Below are 17370 nucleotides of genomic sequence, written 5' to 3' on the forward strand. Positions count from 1 at the left end.
GCTGTTCCCCAAGCTGCCAGTTTCCAGGCTTCACAGCATCTTCTCCCAGCATCAGTGGGGCCAGGAGGGTGCTGTTGTGGGAGAGCTCCCAGCACTTGGCTGCAGGGCAGTGCAGTGTCCTCCACCACTGTATGCCCAGGGAGCACTTGGCTTCACTGACCCATTCCTGTAGGGCTTAGCTGTTCCCTCAGGGCTGCAGCAAACAGAGCTTTGTTCTTGTGACAGATGTTGGGGGACTGATTTGTTATTTGTACGGATCTGAAGAGCAGCAGGACAGCCATGTCCCAGTCTGCACAAGGAGCAAGGAGCATCTTTTAACTCCTGGGTTCAGCTCCCCCCACTAATGTTTTTGTTCCAGACTGCAGCTGATCCTGCAGGTGGGCTTAGAAAGGCAAAACCCAACTGGTCCCAAGCGGGAAACTTGGAGGTCAGAAAGTGAAAAGATTTACCAAGGGGCAGGGAGAAAACAGCAGCAGAGCCTGGAGCACAACCCGCTGACCAATTCCCCTGACTACAAATGATTTCACTTAGCTTCAGGGGAAGTAGGGAACAGTCGCATTGGATTCCCTATCTCTTGCAGCTATCGCCACATTCCTTTCTTAGCAAAGTCTTTAATGTCCGGGGGAGCCTATAGGCAGCTGTATATAAGACAAACACCAGCGTGCAGGCAGAGGGCGATGCAGCCGGGGGCGTGTGAGCCTGGGCCGCGGCAGCTCCCCCTCCGTGCAGCGCTGCACACTCCTGGTCCTGCCTTGGCACCTGCTTCAGCCATCTGCTCTTCCAAGGTATCCCGGGAACAGCAAAGCCCCGCTCAACAATAACACGGCGCTAAAGCACGCGGAGGTGCCAGGAAACTCGCGGTCACCCGCGACGGGAGCGGAGCCTCCCGCTGCGCCCGCCAAGGCCCCGAGAAGTAAACAGGGCGGGCCGGCGCCCCGCGGGGCCCAGGTGCAGCCGGCGCAGGAGCCAGCGGCGGGGGCGGCTCCGCAGCAAGCGTCCCCTCGCCCTGCCCCGCGCTGCCGGGGGCTGCGGGGGGCGGGAGGAGCCGGGGAGGCGGCGTGGCGCAGCGGCCAGGCCGGGGGCGCGGGCCGAGCCCCGCCGCCATGACACCCCCCTCGCGGGACTCCCGGCGCGGCGGCTTGGCGCCACCGCAGCTCTCGCGAGACTTCGGGGGGACTTCGCGCATGCGCAGGGACTGCCAGGCTGAACGCGCGCCCTCCCCTGGAGGACCGGAAGCGCTTCCTTCCCCTCGGTGCAATTGCCGCGTCCGTTCCCGCGGCATCTCCGTTCTCATTGGCTGGGCGTTGCTCTGGGCGACGGCGCCGCTGCTGTCATTGGCGGCTCCGTGCGCAGGCGCCGTCGCTGCGCGGGGTCAGCATGGCGGCGCCGGCCGGCAGGAGCGTGGTGTTCGTGACCGGTAACGCCAAGAAGCTGGAGGAGGTGTGTGTGGAGGGGGGGGGTTGCCTAGCAACCCGGGGCGGGCGGCGGCGCTCGGCGCGGCTGACGCGCTCCTCTCGTTCCGCGCAGGTCGTCCAGATCCTCGGCGACGCGTTTCCGCACAAGCTGGTCGCCAAGAAAATAGACCGTAAGTTGGCAGCGCCCCCCTTCCCCCCCCTCCCCCGGCCCGGCCCGGCCCGGCCCGGCCGCCGGCAGTGACCGCGCCTTGTGTCGGCAGTGCCGGAGTACCAGGGGGAGCCGGACGAGATCTCCGTGCAGAAGTGCCGGGAGGCTGCGCGCCAGGTCACTCGCTTTCCTGCCCCTCGGGAGCGCGGGCTGGCGGATCCCCCCCCACCCCAGCGGGCCCCCCGGGGTGGGGAGGGCGCCCCCAGGGCCCCTTCCCCGGCTGCCTCCCTCTCGGAAGGACCCAGAGAGGATCCAGACCCTCTGGCACCAGCTGCCCCCTCCTGCCCCGGTCCCGCTGCCGTGTTTCAGCCTCTGGTGCCTGCTGCGGGGGGGGCTGGGGTTGGTGGCCCTCTGCTGCGGGTCGCCCCTGAGGCGAAGAGCTCTAACGGCTGCCGCGTTTTTTTGTGAAATCCATCGTTTTGTGGAAACCGCTTCCTCCTAAGGCTAACGTTCCCATCCCTGGGGCTTTTGCTGTAGGTTCGAGGCCCTGTTATAGTGGAGGATACCTGCTTGTGCTTCAATGCCCTGGGAGGACTTCCAGGACCGTACATGTAAGTAGGAGAGAACTTCCTCCACCTTTCTTGTCGCAGAATCAGGAGCATGGGTCGTCGGGATGTGCCATGGGAGATTCCCCATGCGCCAGGAGCTGTGGGGTCAGGAAGGTTATTGCTGTCCTGGTGTCCTCGGTTTCGTTCAGAACCACCAGGACAGGACTCTCTGAGCCCTGCCGTGACTCGCTCTGCGGGACAGGAGAGACAAACCTGAACTAGTGCCTCTGGCTTCCAGGCTGCTGTGCCGCTCTTGCAGCCGGCTTGGGAACCCAGCCCCGTAGTGGCACCCACACAGCACAGTTAAGACACTGTGCGTTTCGGTAGGACTCTGGGCTGAGTGTCCCCTAGGTTCTGACATTTGCTTTTAACAAGAAATGTTCCTTGATCTGAGAAGTCAGCTTAATGTAGTGGAATCAAATTTACTTCAAGAATTAACTATGCTGAAGGTAACGCCAGTGAGAACCTTTGGCCTTGAGTAAGAGTGGTGCATGTGGCTTTTGTTCAGTTCAGGTCACTGAATTTGTATTACTGTGTGCATGGCCTCACTGAGACTGCTTTAATCCAGCAGATAACAAGATTATTACAATACAGTGTAATTCCTCTAATAAAATAACTGCCTTAGCTCCTGGGATTGCCTTTAAGTGGGACTAACTTTTTCAAACTATTTCTGCTTAGCTAAGCAGAGGCGTAAACACTTTATATAACTCACTTGGCACTAGAACTGGGCATAAGATGTGAACAAGTTAGACTGAGAAATAGGCTTCAGCATGTCCGTGCTCGTGAGTGGGAACTGGGTTGTTTACACAGACTCCAGCCTTGCTATTGTTTTCACTGTGGCCTGTTTAGTTTAAGATCTAGGTTTGTTTTTATTAATAAGTGGCCCAGATGCAGTGGTTTGAAGGCAGTCCGTTTAAGAGGGATTTGAAGAGCTGTGAAAATGAAGGCACCAATGCCTCAGGAATGGCCGTATTTCTGTGTTTTAATGACACAAATCATTTTTCTCTTTTCTCCTCTCTCAGAAAATGGTTCCTGGAAAAACTCAAACCAGAAGGTATTGCCTCTCTGAGGTTCTGCTCTGCAAGTAATATTGTTCTTTCTAGTCACGGGCTCCTGGGGACAAATGTAACTGTGCAGCCAACGAATCCCTGCCTGGGCTGGGTTCTGCTAAGGGTGCTTGCCTGCCTCACTGCCCATTTCATAGCCAGCTCCTTTACCCTCTGTCCCTTCGCATTCTCTCCTTAAGCCTGTTCTCTGCCCTACTTCATTGGATGTTGTCTCCTTGGGTAGCTTCAGCATCACATCTGCATTGGATTTCCAGATTTCTGCCTCTGCAGGCTGGTGGCCGGGTCTGTAGGAATTACTTGCCTTTCGTCAAGGTGATCTGGAAGGCCTCCTGCCCCTTTGGCCTCTGTGCAAGCTCCTCTGCACAAGTGGTAGCTGTGCTGGTGCGCCAGAGCACAGTGACTGCATTTGCTCCCACAGTTAAGAAACGAGTACGGCTGCAAATCCTGTACTGGCATCGTGAGCACAGGCATTAATCACACTAACTTAGAGTGTGCTTTAGTCCTTCTCTGGGGCCACACACTTGTTTGCTTCTGCCTCCAAACTAACGGTGGAGCCCTGCAGCTCAAACTGTGAGGTCCTGGCTTCACACAAGGGGGCTTGGCCAAGGGCATCCTTTTGGCTTAGCTCTGTCACCTCCCTGTAATTCTCTGTTGTTAATGTGAATTCAGGATACTCACCTGATTTGTCTCTAGATGGGTGTGTTGCGCACTGAAGGGAACACTGTAACAGTCAGAGCCTTTCTCTGTTGTTCAGGTCTGTACAAACTGCTAGCCGGTTTTGAAGACAAATCTGCCTATGCTCTCTGTACCTTTGCATTCAGTCCTGGAAACCCAGAGGAGCCAGTGAAGCTGTTCAAAGGCCAAACACATGTAAGTGTTGTACTTGGGAACAGGGAGCATGCTGGGGGACAGGGCTGTAATGTGACTCTGCTAATGGCATTGGCTCTAGTAAGGTCGATGTTAGTGACATAGGGATCAGCTGGATCACTGGGAGCCCTTGGAGCGTATCTCATTGGAAAAGGGCTGCGGGAGTCGCAACAGACAGTCAGCGGGTGCTGGCTGCTGCAGCCCTTTCTCCCAGCTGTACATGTCCAACTCTGTGCGTTACCTCAGTCTCTTCAGCTCCCTCGTGTCCCTCTGACAGGGCAGCGTCTGGGTGGCAGTGAGGGATGCAGACACAAATGGGAGTAGAGCTAAGCTGTGTTCTCCAGTCAGCCTCCAGTCTGTCTGCAGTTCCTTGTTCCCATGGATGTGCAAGCTGGCTTCCAAGGAAGCTTTGGGGTGGAAAAGGGGGGCAGTAAGGTCACCAGCACAGCTCTAAGTGCAGTCTTTAGCTCACTTAATGTTAGGGGGTAGCAGGGGAGCAAAGGGACTATCAATGTAGAGCAACATGATGTTCCATTGAGTCTGGGTCTGCTAACTTTAGTCATGTCTGGGGGAACTGCTGGTAGTGTAGACAGCACCAAGCCTTTGGTGGCCACGGTATGAAGTACGGCTGAGTAACTTCTCAGCCTGTGTTTGAGGTGTGACTACAAGAGAAGTGTTGAGAAACCACAACTTATGGGGCTTTTTTTGCTTTCTCATGGCAGGGACTGATAGTTGAGCCCAGAGGCCCTAGAGACTTTGGCTGGGATCCCTGCTTTCAGCCTGATGGCTATGACCAGACGTAAGTAGCTTTTCACCTTTAGCCCTTTATGTAAGGAAAGCAAGGGGTTGGTGTTGCTTCTTGTTTCCGTGTCAAGAGGAACTGCTCACAAGTAACTGTGATAAGGAGAAAACATAATCCTGCATCTGCATCCACTGGGTTGTGAGGAATGCCCAGATCAGGATGAGGGTTGTTGGTTTGGCTTGTGGTTGCAACTAGTAAATAAGGGGCTAAAAAAAAGTACTTACATATAAAACAAGCAAACCATGTGAAGGACCGCTGGGAAATGTGCCGGGATCCATTTTGCTACTTAGGAGAAAAGGCAGAGGAGGATGGGCAGGGCCAGTGGGATTCCTGCTCTTCCTGTCCCCCTCCGGGGACTGTCCGTGCCCCACCAGACAGTGCTCACCTTGCAGGCCCTGCTCCGCCCGGAGCCTTCGGGAGCTGGGAGCAGAGCGGGCCTAGCAGCGAGGGTAGCGCCTCTCTCCAGAAACACCGAGGGCTCCGCGGAGCAGAGGCGTGTGTTCCCCTCCCCAAGTAACCCGCGAGGGGTGCGTTACAGTCCCACTCGTGGGGCTGCTTTAGCTTCTGGTCGTGCCTGGTGGGCAGTGGCTGACTGAAGCAGTCCAGCGGAGTTGTTTGGCCAACAGGGCAGAGCTGCTTCACCTGGCTGCAGGACAGTGCTCAAGCACAGCTGGAAGACTGCTATACACACGTGAGCTCGTTTTCTGTAGCTGCAATGTGTGTGGGTTTTGTGTGGTGTAGGATGTCCCCTTGCACACTAAGAACACGGGAAAACCACGTATCGCTAGAGAGATGGCAGGCAAAGGGGGGAGTCTCAGTGGCTGGGAGACACGTGCTATAGCATCTCTCTTGCTGTGAATTGTCCTGGATTCTCCCACCTCCAGCTACGCCGAGCTGCCCAAGGCCGTGAAGAACTCGATCTCGCACCGTTACAGAGCGCTGAGCGAGCTCTCCACCTTCTTCCTCCAGAGCAACTCGACAGACGGCCCCTCCGCTCCAAGTTAGCATCCTGCTGTCTGCGGGCACTGGGTGTTGTACATTTCCCATGCAAGGCTGTAAGAGCTCTTTCCAGCTGCGTCCTTAGATTAAAGCTGCTCATTCTGAGGCCACAAATACATTTTTTTTCCTCTGTCCTTGCTTCTTCTGAAATGCCCTCAAACCCAGCCGGTTTGTGTTGCCCCCCCCCAGCTGTTGGAGTGCATGGGGTAAAATGTAGGTTCACGCTCACAAGCTCAGGGGAGGCTCGTTCTGGTAGGAGCTCACCGGCGGCGTTCTCCGCCTTCAGACATGCTCTCTGCCCGGTAAAACAGCGAAAACGGAGGCTGCAGGACTGGTCCCTGCGCTGCCCGGGCGACTGTGCGCCTGCAGCGGGCGCCGAACTCCCGCGGGCGCAGTGCGCCTTGGAGCCGAGCGGGGGCGGGGCTCCGGCGCCGCGCCCACGTGCGCCCGCCGTCGCTCTGCGCGGAAGGGGCGAGCCAATGGGAAGCGGCCGAGAGAAGCGGCGGCCAATGCACCGCCTCCCGCGGCCTGTGACGTACGCGGAAGCCACCGCGGCGCTGCGCGGGGCCACGTGCGGCCGGGGGGCGGGGGGCCATGGCGCTGCTGCCGCGGAGCCCGCGGGAGTTCGGCTCCGCCGCGTACTGGGAGCGGTTCTTCCGGCAGCGCGGCGAGCGGCCCTTCGAGTGGTACGGGGCCCTGCCGGAGCTGCGCGCCGTGCTGCGCAGGTACCTGCGCCCGCGGGACAAGGTGAGCGGCGGCCGCGGCCCTCCCGCCTTGGGGACCGAGCCGCGTCTCTGGCAGCCGTCCCCCGGCCGTCCGTGCCGGGGCTCGGCCGCGGTCTGGCTGCGCCCCCGCTCAGCAGGCCGTCGTGTGCTGAGCGTCCACAGCCGCTCAGCTTTTCCCGCGATTCGGAGGTTGGAGACGCCCTTTTCTAACTCTGCTTCGCCCTTAATTAGGGGGCTAATTAACGCTGAGGGCAGACGGGGAGAGGGGCTCCTCAGGGCCCCCTCCACCCCCCGCAGCGCCAGCCGCCAAGGAAATACGCAGAGCCGCCAAGGTGCGGTAGGAAGGGAGCGGGAGAGACCCACGAGTTTTCCTGGGATAGGGAGCTCTGTGGGTGAAAACTTCCCAAGAAGGAAATGCAGCACAAACACATCACTTTGCACGTTGTGCAAATGTGAATTTTCCCTGTGGAAATGTTCTCTTAGGCCCTTGGAGAGCATATCTGAAGGTAGCGCTGGTGCGTTTTTCACTGGGGGCGTGTGGCTGCGGCTGATCTCTGTCACGTTTGCTCGTAAAATGCTTTGGGCACGTTTCCAGGGCATTTTCACCATCACCGCTGCTCTCCTCCCACCTCCCAGGTTCTTGTGGTCGGCTGCGGAAACTCAGAGCTGAGTGAGCAGATGTACGATGCGGGGATGTGCGAGGACATCGTGAACATAGACATCAGCGACGCGGTCATCCACCAGATGCAGGAACGGAGCGCGAGCAAGAGGCCGAAGATGAGCTACCTGCTGATGGACATGCTTCAGATGGACTTCCCTGACGCCCTCTTCCAGGTCGTCTTGGACAAAGGCACGCTCGATGCCATCCTCACTGATGAAGAGGAGGCCACTCTAGCCAAGGTGGACAGGATGTTTGCCGAGATCAGCCGGGTCCTGCAGGTAGGAGGGCGCTACCTCTGCATCTCCTTGGCTCAAGCCCACGTGCTGAAGAAGGCGGTGGAGTACTTCTCCCAGGAAGGCTGGGTAGTGCGTGTCCATCAGGTGGCCAGCAGCGGGGACAAGCAGCAGTTTGTCCTGCCTATCTTTGTCTACGTCATGACTAAGTTTAAAAAAGTTCCTGGCTCGGCACCGCAAATCCTGGAGATCTGCCCTGAGGAGGAGGACAAGCCGATGCGGATGGAGAGTGCGGAGCGACTGGTGGAGGCGGTGAAGGACAGGCAGCATTACGCCCTGCTCCGCAGCCAGCTGAGCAAAGCCTCCAGCGGGGAGCAGCTTTCCCTGGATCTGTGCAGCAAAGATAGCGGGAGGCCTCGTTACACGCTGCATGTGGTCGACAGCCCCACGATGAAACCCTCCCGGGACAATCACTTCGCCATCTTCATCAGTGAGTACAGCTTCTCGCACCTGTGATGAGACATTGCTCTAGTCAGGAGCTGCAAAATGGGCAGCAGTGCTGGCCTTGCTGAAGCTGGAGCGGGAGAGGGGAATAAACTGCCTTTGTGGGGTTTGGTTGGTGCTTTAATCTCAGCTTTGTGGTGGGATGCGTGACTGCGCAGGCAGAGCTCAGTCCCAGAGCAGCACAGAGCTTGTAGGCACAGAGGATGCCTGTCTGGCAGCAGATGGATGCTGCCTGTGCTGCCTCTCCTCTCCGAGATGGCCACTGTCTGTGCGCCCCAATGGCGTGGTGATGCTGGTGTTGCTTGCATTGATAGCGACGGCCACCTCGGCACGTTGCTGCATAGAGCGAGAGCACAGCAGAAGCAGTTTCAAAGGTGTTGCCAGCCTGTGCAGCCGTCCTCACCTGGCTTCCCGGCCTCCCCGTGCCCTGAGTGTGGAGCTGCTGGCGTGCAGCAGAAGGGGGGCTTCAGTTTGTGTTTGCTGTTGCGGCCCATGATCCGTGGGAGGCCTGGTTTTGACGCTAGCAAGGTGGGTTTATCCTTCGCTCAGCTTGTTTTGCTCTGTGGGCAGCACACTGGAGCTCTGCTGTGTGCTCCCAGGCAAGTAGCTTAACCTCTGTGCTTGGCTGTTTGCTGGGAGCTGAGGGATCTGCCTCATCTTTGCATAGAGGTCCGCAGCTGGGAGAGAGCGGGAGGCGAGCCTGCACGTCCGCTGCTCGGACCCAGCAGCACTTCTCTGCCGTCAAGGCAACACGTGGGCCCGAGCTGCTTGCCTGCGCAGCCGCTCAGGGTTGCTTGTGCTAGTGACGTGCAGCTCTAGCCCAGCAGGGTTTAGCATCTCTGACCGCCTGTGTGTGTTGTGGGTGGTGTGTGCCACCACCCACTCCCACATCCCTGCAAATTTTGAGGGTCCTGATCTGGTTTTGCGTGTCCCTTTGCCTGTGGCTTAGTGTGTTTGCAAAGCTCTTAACCCACCTGCAGGGAATGGAGCGTCCTGTCAGTCTCTTGCTTGATGTTTGTGGCTTGCAGAGATGCATCAGCCTCCGCCAGCAGTGCCTGGCGCCTGCAAAGCCCAGGGCTCGGCACAATCTGGAGACGAGAAGTGGGGCTGTCAGGTACCCCCTTAACGTGAGACATGGCCTTTCCAGCCTCCCGTGTGAACCCACCCGAAATGGGGGATTTGGTGATGGAGCTCAGGTCTAGATGCAAAGCAGGCTTGTCACAAGTCACGCAGCGGTGCGTCATCGTGACGTCTCGCCTTTCCCCCGTGGCTCCTGCCTGGGAGGCCGGGTGGCCGCGCTGGGGCTGGGATCCACCCCGGGATCGCCCTGCAGCTGACCGCAGCCCCCTTCTCAGTCCCGCAGGGCAGAGAAACCGAGTGGCTCTTTGGGACGGAGGAAGGGCGGAGGCAGCTGGCCGCCAGCGCAGGGTTCAGGCGCCTCGTCACCGCGGCGCTGCACAGAGAGCAGCACTACGAGGGCATGGCGGGCATCCAGGCCGAGCTGTCGGGGAAGGTGATGGAGCTGGCGCCGCCGGGCCTTCCCGCCCGGCAGCAGGTGAGCTCCGCCACCCGGCCCCTCGCTCGGCTTCCCCGAAAGCGCCTGGCTGGTTTGCGATGCCTCCGGCTTCCCGCCAGCAGCAAGGCCCTGTGCTGCGAGGGAGACGGACTTGCAAAGAGCGGCCTGGCTGCAGCGGCAGGGAGGAGACTGGCCTCAAGCATAGCCACTCTTTCTTTTTCTCTCTTCCCCAATCCAGTCAATTTTCTTTGCTTGGAGGGAGGATTTCAGGTGCTTGGGCGGCAGGATTCAGCGTGAAGTCCTCGCCCTCTGAAACCTATGCATCCTCAAAAACCAGGCATGCTGAAACCCTGAGAGCTTCTGCACCCTCTTGAGAATCTCGGCTGTGACTTTTCCACCTCCTTTGTCTTTTCCTTCCTGCCCCGTCTCCCCAGACATAAACCTTCCTTGCAAGAGGTCTCTGGGTGTTTGCACTTTGTGCGCCAACACGTGTGAGAGGGGAAACTCTGGGCAAGTCCCGGTGTCCTGTGCGCTGGACCCAGCTGCCTGTGGCTACCCCAGCATGTCTTTCTGCTCCTGAGGCACGTCTGCTCCGTCCCAGCTCTTTAGCCACAGGCAGGATGGTGAGAGCTTCATGGCCCGTTCCCGTAGCCTTTCCTTCTTTGCATGAGTCCACATCTTCCCTGCAGGTGCCTTTCTTGTCCGTGGGAGGCGACATTGGGGTCCGGACGGTGCAGCACCGCGACATCAGCGCCCTGAGCGGGGAGTACGTCGTGGAGGATGTGAAGGGGGACGACAAGTGTTACTTCCGCCGCCTCGTCTTCCTCAGCAACAGGAACGTGGTGCAGTCGGAAGCCCGGCTCTTGGCCCCGGCACCTCTCCCAGGTATGCGGGGCTTGGCAAGACGGTGGGAGAGATGGAAGGGGCTGGGGGAAGAGGCAGAGACCAGGGGCGGCTTTGTGGTGGCAGAGAGCAAGGTGGATACAGGGAAGAAGATAAGAGTCCTTCTGGGATGTCTGTCTCATCCCAGGGTGGCTCTGGGAGTACTTTTCTCTCTTACATCTGCATCCCCTGGGGCAGAGGTTGGGGGATGGTGAGTTCCCAGAAAGCACCCCTGTCCTGAGCCAGTGCAGCTGCATCGCCTCCTCTCCACCTGATGCCTCTTATCATTCAGGCCAGAAGAAACGGAGGAAGGACAGGAAGAAACCTAGCCCCACTGAGCCGCCCTCGGCCATCGACAAGAGCTACCTGTGCTGCGAGCACCACAAGGCCATGGTGGCCGGCCTCTGCCTGCTGGGGAGCCCTGACCCCCTCCCAGGTAACGAGGCCGGTGGCGACTCATAGCCCCGCAGGCGCTGGCGGGACACGGGTGCTCAGGGTGCCGGCCTCATGCGGCACCCCATGTGCCTGGCAGAGCCCCCATGAGTGCCACAGGCACCAGGCGGTGGGAGGGAGATGCTCTGCCCCCGGCGTGTCGTGCCTCAAGCCATAAGGGGAGGCGGATAAGGGGAGAAAGGGCAAAGCGAGCCCCGGCTTACTGGGGAAGGGGTTTCCTGGCCACAGGAGCCCGCTGTGCCCTGCTGGAAGCGGCCTGGGGTGCCCAGGTGAGCTGGTGGGATGGGCAGCCTGATTGTGGCTGTCCTGGTGGTTCACCCTGGTGCTTTCTGTTGGCAGGAGCCCCGCTCACAGTACTGGTGGTGGGGCTTGGCGGGGGCAGCCTGCCCCTCTTCCTCCATGACTACTTCTCCCAGGCCCGCGTGGCCGTGGTGGAGATCGACCCCTCCATGCTGGAGGTGGCCACGCGCTGGTTTGGCTTCTCCCAGGGTGACCGGATGCAGGTGCACATCTCCGATGGCCTGGACTACGTGGCCAAGCTGGCAGCTGAAGGTATCACCTTGTGAAGCACCCCAAGGGCTCCCGCTGAGCATAGTGGGTGGGATGTGCAGGACAGGAGTCCCTGAAGCAGAGGACATGCATAAAACCTTTGTGGACATCCCCTCTGCACTCCCTTGATGGGCTTCTTGAATCCTCTGCTTCCCATCCCACCTTTCCAAAGGTCTCCAGCTCTCCTGGGGCTCTGTTCTGCTGTCCTGCTCCCTGCCTTGTCCCTCTGTGCCAGCCCTGATCTCAGGTGATGTTGCCACAGTCTCTCTGGTACCTCCTGCCATGTGTCACAAGCTCCTGCCTCACCAGGTCTCTGCAGCTAGCCTGCCCCTCCTTGCCTGGGTGTGCAGGGGACCCCGAAATTGCTCCCCGTCAAGGGGAGGCTGCTCTGGGTTTCATTTGGAAAGAGAGACCCCACTAGGGAGAAGTGGCTGTAGCACAGAAGAGGGGTTGTATTGACTATCTCCTTCAGTGCTTCCCCACTGACCACACTGTGAGCCCCCTGTGTGGCTCGTCACCCCGTTGCGCAGGGCTAACGACTCTGCTCTCCCTCCTGCAGCCTCAGCCCAGTATGACGCCATCATGTTTGATGTGGACAGCAAAGACCTCACGGTGGGAATGAGCTGCCCACCCCCAGCCTTTGTGGAAAAGCCTTTCCTGCAGAAAGTTAAAACCATCCTGAAGCCAGAAGGTATGAGGGGAGGTTTGGTGGTGCCCCTGCCTGCGCCCTGGTGTCAGCTCTGAGCTGGGGAGAGCTGCTGCGGTTCCTGGGCTGGGCTGGAGAATGGGGCTCTGCAGCTGGACCTGGTCCTGCCTCTCAGGGCCTGAGTAAGGGACTGTGCTATCGTTTCTCACCCAGCAAAACAACTGTCGTGGCCAGGATCGCTGCGAGGCATCCGTTGCCCCTAGCAGAACCAGCATCCTGTGGCTTCATTAGTAGGCGTTGCGATGGCAGCAACGTAGTTCGGTAGAAAAAGGAGGTGGGGTGTAACTGATGGCCTGTGGTGCTGCTGGGTCAGGCAGGCCGAGAAATTGCTGGGGTTTAAGGTTGCTGAAAAGCAGAGGGTGTAGGTGGTATCTGGGAACAGATTGTATGGCCACCTACGGCCCACGCAGTGGCGGGGACGTGGAGCTGGGCCAAGGGCACTGGTGGGGTGTTAGTACTTGTCGCGCAGCCAAGGGCTGGTGCGAGAGAGGGAGCAGACTTCCACACGTCAGGTTATTCCTGGCATTTAGCAAATGTTTGCTCATCCGTTCATCTGCCCGTATGAGCCACGGGGCCTGAAACTGGGTGAGAGGCAGAGTCAGCGCAAGTGCAAACAGGGGTGGTCTCCTAGCCCTCGTGAGAGCACTGAGCACCCAGGGGAGGGTTTAGAGGCTGGGGGGTGCTGGCACAGAGGGTTCAGGGGGGTAGCTGCTCTGTGGGTCACCCAGGTGAGCGTCCCCATCGCTTCTCGCCCCTGCTGCAGGAGTCTTTGTGCTGAACTTGGTGTGCCGAGACGCCCGGCTCAAGGAGTCCGTCCTGGCCACCCTCAGGGAGGTCTTCCCGCTGCTGTACACACGCCGCATCGATGGGGAGGTCAACGAGATCCTGTTCTGCCAGCCTGGCCCCGAGGGGCCCCGGGACCCCGCAGAGCTCCTGGCACGCGCCCGGGCCCTGGAGGGGGCCCTGCGCCAACCCGGGCGCCCCTGGGACAGCTCGTACGTCCTTGCAGACATGCTGCAGGCCGTGAAGATCCTGTGATGGGAGAGAGGGGTCCCTGCGTGGCTGCTATGGCCGCGGTCGGGACTGACCGCCCTGCTGGGGGGCCGGCATTGGCCTGGCTCTGCCTGAAGGCCGTGGCAGGTCTGCAAGGCTCCCTGCAGCGGGAGGGAGCCCCACACGGCTCGCAGGGCTCTGGGGCCAGGCTGTTTGCCAGGAGCCCCCTTGGAGCGGTCTCCTGGGGCTTTTCCCCGCTGGGCAAGGGGCCAGGCTGGCTGGTAAGTGCCCAGCCAAGGGGGCTGTGTTTGGGAGGCGAGGGCAGGAAGGTGCCCCTGGGGTCGCAGGATTGTGTGTTTGGGGCTGACCCCCGTTTGCTGCAGTTTATCCCAGATGCTGGGTGAGAGCCCAGCCTGGCTCCCCGCTGGGATCCTCGGCTCGTGCTTGGGGCAGCTGCTCTTCCTGGGCACCACCAGTGCAGCCGCCTGATGCTCCTTTGCAATGCTGTGATGTTTTAAGGGGTGTACAGCCCTGCTGGCAGAAAAACACTCTGCTGGCTGCCCCTTCCCCTTCCAGCATGGCTCCCTCCCTTGGACACTGCCTCTCTCCCCGTGTCCACCATCTCCGTGCAGCCCTACAGCCCTGCCCCGAGCCCGGGTGTCAGCATAGGGGATGCGCCTACGTGGACCGAGAGCTGTAGCAATAAAGCACAGGCTTATTTTTCACTAGTGGTGTCGAGATGGGCCCTGCCGCGGGCCAGGGAGGGGGCTGAGCCCGGGGTCAGCGGTGCAGAGGAGGCTGCAGCATCTCGGGGTGGGATGTGGGAGGCGGGGGGGCACTTGGGTTTTATTTGCAGCTCTGCTACCATGTGTCCTTGGAGCAGGACGGGGAGTACCCCACAGCCCTGAAAAAGATGAGCTCAACTTTGCTCCCTGGGGGGCAGGCTGGCACCCCCGGTACCCTCCTCCTCCCTCACCTTCCCAAACCTGAGCCCCAGCCACGTGCCTGCCCCTCTTCCCCCCCATGCCGCGCAGGGGCAGGGGTCCGCAAGCCGCTTGCGGCTGTGCAGAGTCTTGCTGGGGTACTTAGCTCTGTGGTTGAGCCCCTCGGAAAGCCCATTTGGTGTTGGGCAAATCTGTCACCGTGCTGGGGCAGGTCCGCTTTCCCGCAAGATTCAAAGGCAGCAGGAAGACACCCGCTCGGGGCACTCGCGGGGCACCTCGTGCCTGTGTGTTCGTTCTGTCTGTCCTGGGGGGTCCCTAGTGCAGGCTGCAGGTGTTAGCTGCAGAGCTAGCGCACGGGACCTGCGTGGTTGGAGATCATCTCGGGGCAGCCTTCCTACCTCCTTGCACAACGGCTCCTACCAAAACATGCCTGGGATGCCGGAAGGGCTAAACAACCTGTGCTTCCAGGCACCGAGGCGCGTGCTCAGGCAACGCTATGCTTTGCTACCACCCGCTGCCCTCGGCCAGCACTCCCGTCTGCTGAGCGTGTCCTGAGAGAGGACACCTCTCCTGCAGCTCCTTCCCCCGACACCCCTCGCCGGCCTGGAGGCGGCAACGGCTTGCTGAGAGGGGCTCCAGGCACCCCGGGATCCTGCCATCGGCGGGGGCGTCGCAGGGCTGCTGGGGCCGCGTCCCTGGCTCTGCAGCCGCGCGCAGCCCGCGGTGCCTCCCGCGCCCTGGGCGGGCGGAGCCCCGGGTCTCGTCGCCCGCGTGCCGAACCGCGGGGCCGCGAGCAGTGGCGCAGCTGCGGGAGCGGAGGAAGGCGCTGGGCAGCGGTCTGACTAGTTGCACCTCGAGGGCATTAGCTTGCGATGAATCATCAGCCTGGTTTCTGTCAGCAGGACCTGGGCGTCTTTGACCTGTGGGGAAAAGCTGCTTAATTTAGAAAGCAAAGCAGCGCGGGGGGGCGCGTGAGCACGATCCCGCTCTCCCCCGCAGCGCAGGTTGCGGGTTCGCGGCTCGGGCGCGGGTGCTGCGCCACGCTGAGGAGCAGCCCGGACCGCCGGCGAGCGGGGCGCAGGGAGCGCTGCAGGCTGCAGCCCGTGGCCTTGAGCGGCTTCCGACTCCCCGGCCTGCTGCCGGGCAGAGGGAGCAGGCGCTTTTTTTAAAAAGCGCTGTAGCTCTCCCAGGCGCTCGGGGCTTGCGAGGGCTGGCGTTCAGACCCGGGCTGGCCTGCTCCCCGCCTCCGGCGAGCCGGGGCAGCTTGAGCTGGCGTCCCTGCGGCGTGCGCTCACCGCCCGGGCGCCCCGCGCCGCTCCGCACCGCTCCGCGCGTGGGGCAGCGTGTGCCGCCGGGCAGCGGGAGAGCCGCGGCCGGAGCGCGAGCTGCGTCAGGCGTGGCCGCCCCCGCGCGCCTCGCTTCCCGATCCCCTCGGCGACAGGCACCCTCTGCTTGAGAGCATTTATTATCCGGGCGGGCTTGGCACAGGCAAATCGCTCACTTGGATCAGCCGTGCTGCATTTAATCTATTTTTAACTTAGTTTTCAATTCTCGACATAATTCTGATGATGGAGATCTGTGTGTGCCCTCTGTTTTATCTAAACCACTCCACTCCTCCCCCGCGGCTCGCACAAAGGCCGCCTTCATCCTCCCCTGCCCAGTCCCGCGTTTCTGCTGTGCTTCCTAATTGCTGTGTAACGCCACATCCTGTCGGAGGAACAAAAGGCGCCTATTAGGGACACGGTGGTGATGAAATCTCCGTCCACCGCAGCTGCCCGTGCAGCTACTGACAGCCCCACGGTTTCGGTCTGGAAATACGTTTCAGCTGGAGACCTGGCAAGCCGGGGAGTGCTGCAGATACCTGACATGCTCCTGGGCGGGTGACACGCTCCAAGGCCGGGGCACGTTTGATGCGTAGTGATCTCCTCTCATGGCAGTCAAAACATGTAGATAACGTATACGCTTGGCAGCTGTGTTTCTGTGGAGTGTTTTGGCAATGTACTTACGTTTACATCCCTTACTCCTCGCTTTTAAGCGCAGTCACACTGTAAATGCGGGGCTGGAAACAAGCGCTGCTGTCACTTAGCAACCTCGGATGGGCTTTGAAACGCTGACTTTTTTCCTTGCTGGATTTCCCAGCACAAGAAGAGAGTGCCGTGCAAATCATCACCCAGGTCGGTCACGAGATGGCACCCAGCGCCGTCGCTCCCCGAGCACCGCTTTCACGCCTTGCTGCCGCTCCGAGGAGCGAGGGGGCCGGTGCGGAGATGGGGACGGGCCAGCCCCGCTTTTCGTGGCCGAGAGGGGCCGGCTGCCTCGGGCACGTGCCCTGCTGCTGCCTCGGGTCCCCGGCGCAGGCGGCCGCGGCGCGGGAGGATGGCGAGGCTGCGAGGCCCGCAGCGGCGGAGGGCAGCCCCGGATGCTGTGACTCCGTCGGGTGTCACGGCACCGACCCGGCCCTGCCGAAGGGGCTGGGCTCCGGGGAGATGCTGTCACCAGCTGAAAGCGTGTTAAGCAGCTGGGAGGAATTTTGCAGTAATGAAAGCTGCAGGTACCGAGCACCAGGCTGATTTCCTCCAGCTGGAAAGACCTGGGTGAGGGTTAGCCCAGCCCAGAGGGGCTGCAGCTGCCTCGAGGGGCGGAGGGCACGGGAAGGTGCTTTGCCTTTCGCTTCTTCCCTGGGAGAAGCCCTCGGCTTCGTGACCGAGGAAGAAGCGGTGCTCGGAGGCTGCAGCTAGGGACTGCTGCCGAACGGGGCCCTGCGAGCGCAGTGGGAGGCCGGGAGCCTGGGGTCGGTCCCTGGGGGCCGTGGCGCTGCTGCCACCGTGCAGGTGCCTGCCCGGGCGCCCCGGCCCTGCGGGTGCCGTCCCCAGCTCTGCGTCGGCAGGGCCTCCGCGAAGAGGCAGAAAGCGCCCTCCGCCTTACGGGAGCCTCTGTCCGCAGCTGTGGCTCTGCAGCCTCTCCGGCTTTCTTTCGCTGGCTTTAATCCCATCTTTTGCAGCATCAAGGTCTCGGCTGGGAGCTCTCCTCCCCGGCACGCGTGCGGGCACAGTGCCGACGGGCACGGTCACGCCAGCCCTGCAAACCGCGAGGACGGGCGCCGTGGGAAAACCACGCGTGAGGGAGGTCGCCTGCTCCGAGCACTTCCCGGGGCGGGGGGAGCCCGCTGCTCCGCTCCCCGCGGGGGCCGAGCGTGTCCTCCCTGCCCGCAGCAGCGCCTGCCGCCTCTTCACTGGAGGCATCTGTGAGTCTGCCCTGTTGCAGTTCTCGCGTAACTAATTCTTCAGGCAGCGGATTA

General features: G+C 60.9%; 2 protein-coding genes across 4 annotated transcripts; both read left to right on the top strand.

The window, feature by feature from the left end:
* Positions 1–662: 662 nt before the first annotated feature.
* Positions 663–6024, top strand: ITPA (inosine triphosphatase). Of its 2 annotated transcripts, none has more exons than XM_026123320.2 (8): positions 663–785; positions 1528–1585; positions 1676–1740; positions 2101–2174; positions 3194–3225; positions 3993–4108; positions 4828–4904; positions 5792–6024. In XM_026123320.2, exons 1-8 carry the CDS (start codon positions 678–680, stop codon positions 5910–5912), a joined length of 651 nt encoding a protein of 216 aa, XP_025979105.1. In that variant the 5' UTR covers positions 663–677; the 3' UTR covers positions 5913–6024. The 2 variants fall into 2 exon arrangements, with proteins under 2 accessions (XP_025979105.1, XP_025979106.1); XM_026123321.2 differs by lacking the exon at positions 663–785 and adding an exon at positions 1301–1440.
* A 350-nt stretch (positions 6025–6374) lies between these two features.
* Positions 6375–13853, top strand: METTL13 (methyltransferase 13, eEF1A N-terminus and K55). Of its 2 annotated transcripts, none has more exons than XM_026123446.2 (8): positions 6375–6631; positions 7268–8015; positions 9385–9584; positions 10235–10430; positions 10720–10863; positions 11220–11432; positions 11989–12120; positions 12899–13853. In XM_026123446.2, exons 1-8 carry the CDS (start codon positions 6386–6388, stop codon positions 13171–13173), a joined length of 2154 nt encoding a protein of 717 aa, XP_025979231.2. In that variant the 5' UTR covers positions 6375–6385; the 3' UTR covers positions 13174–13853. The 2 variants fall into 2 exon arrangements, with proteins under 2 accessions (XP_025979231.2, XP_025979230.2); XM_026123445.2 differs by having other exon boundaries at positions 6417–6653.
* Positions 13854–17370: the final 3517 nt, after the last annotated feature.

Source organism: Dromaius novaehollandiae, chromosome 8 (assembly GCF_036370855.1).
Source record: "Dromaius novaehollandiae isolate bDroNov1 chromosome 8, bDroNov1.hap1, whole genome shotgun sequence".
NCBI lineage: Eukaryota > Metazoa > Chordata > Aves > Casuariiformes > Dromaiidae > Dromaius > Dromaius novaehollandiae.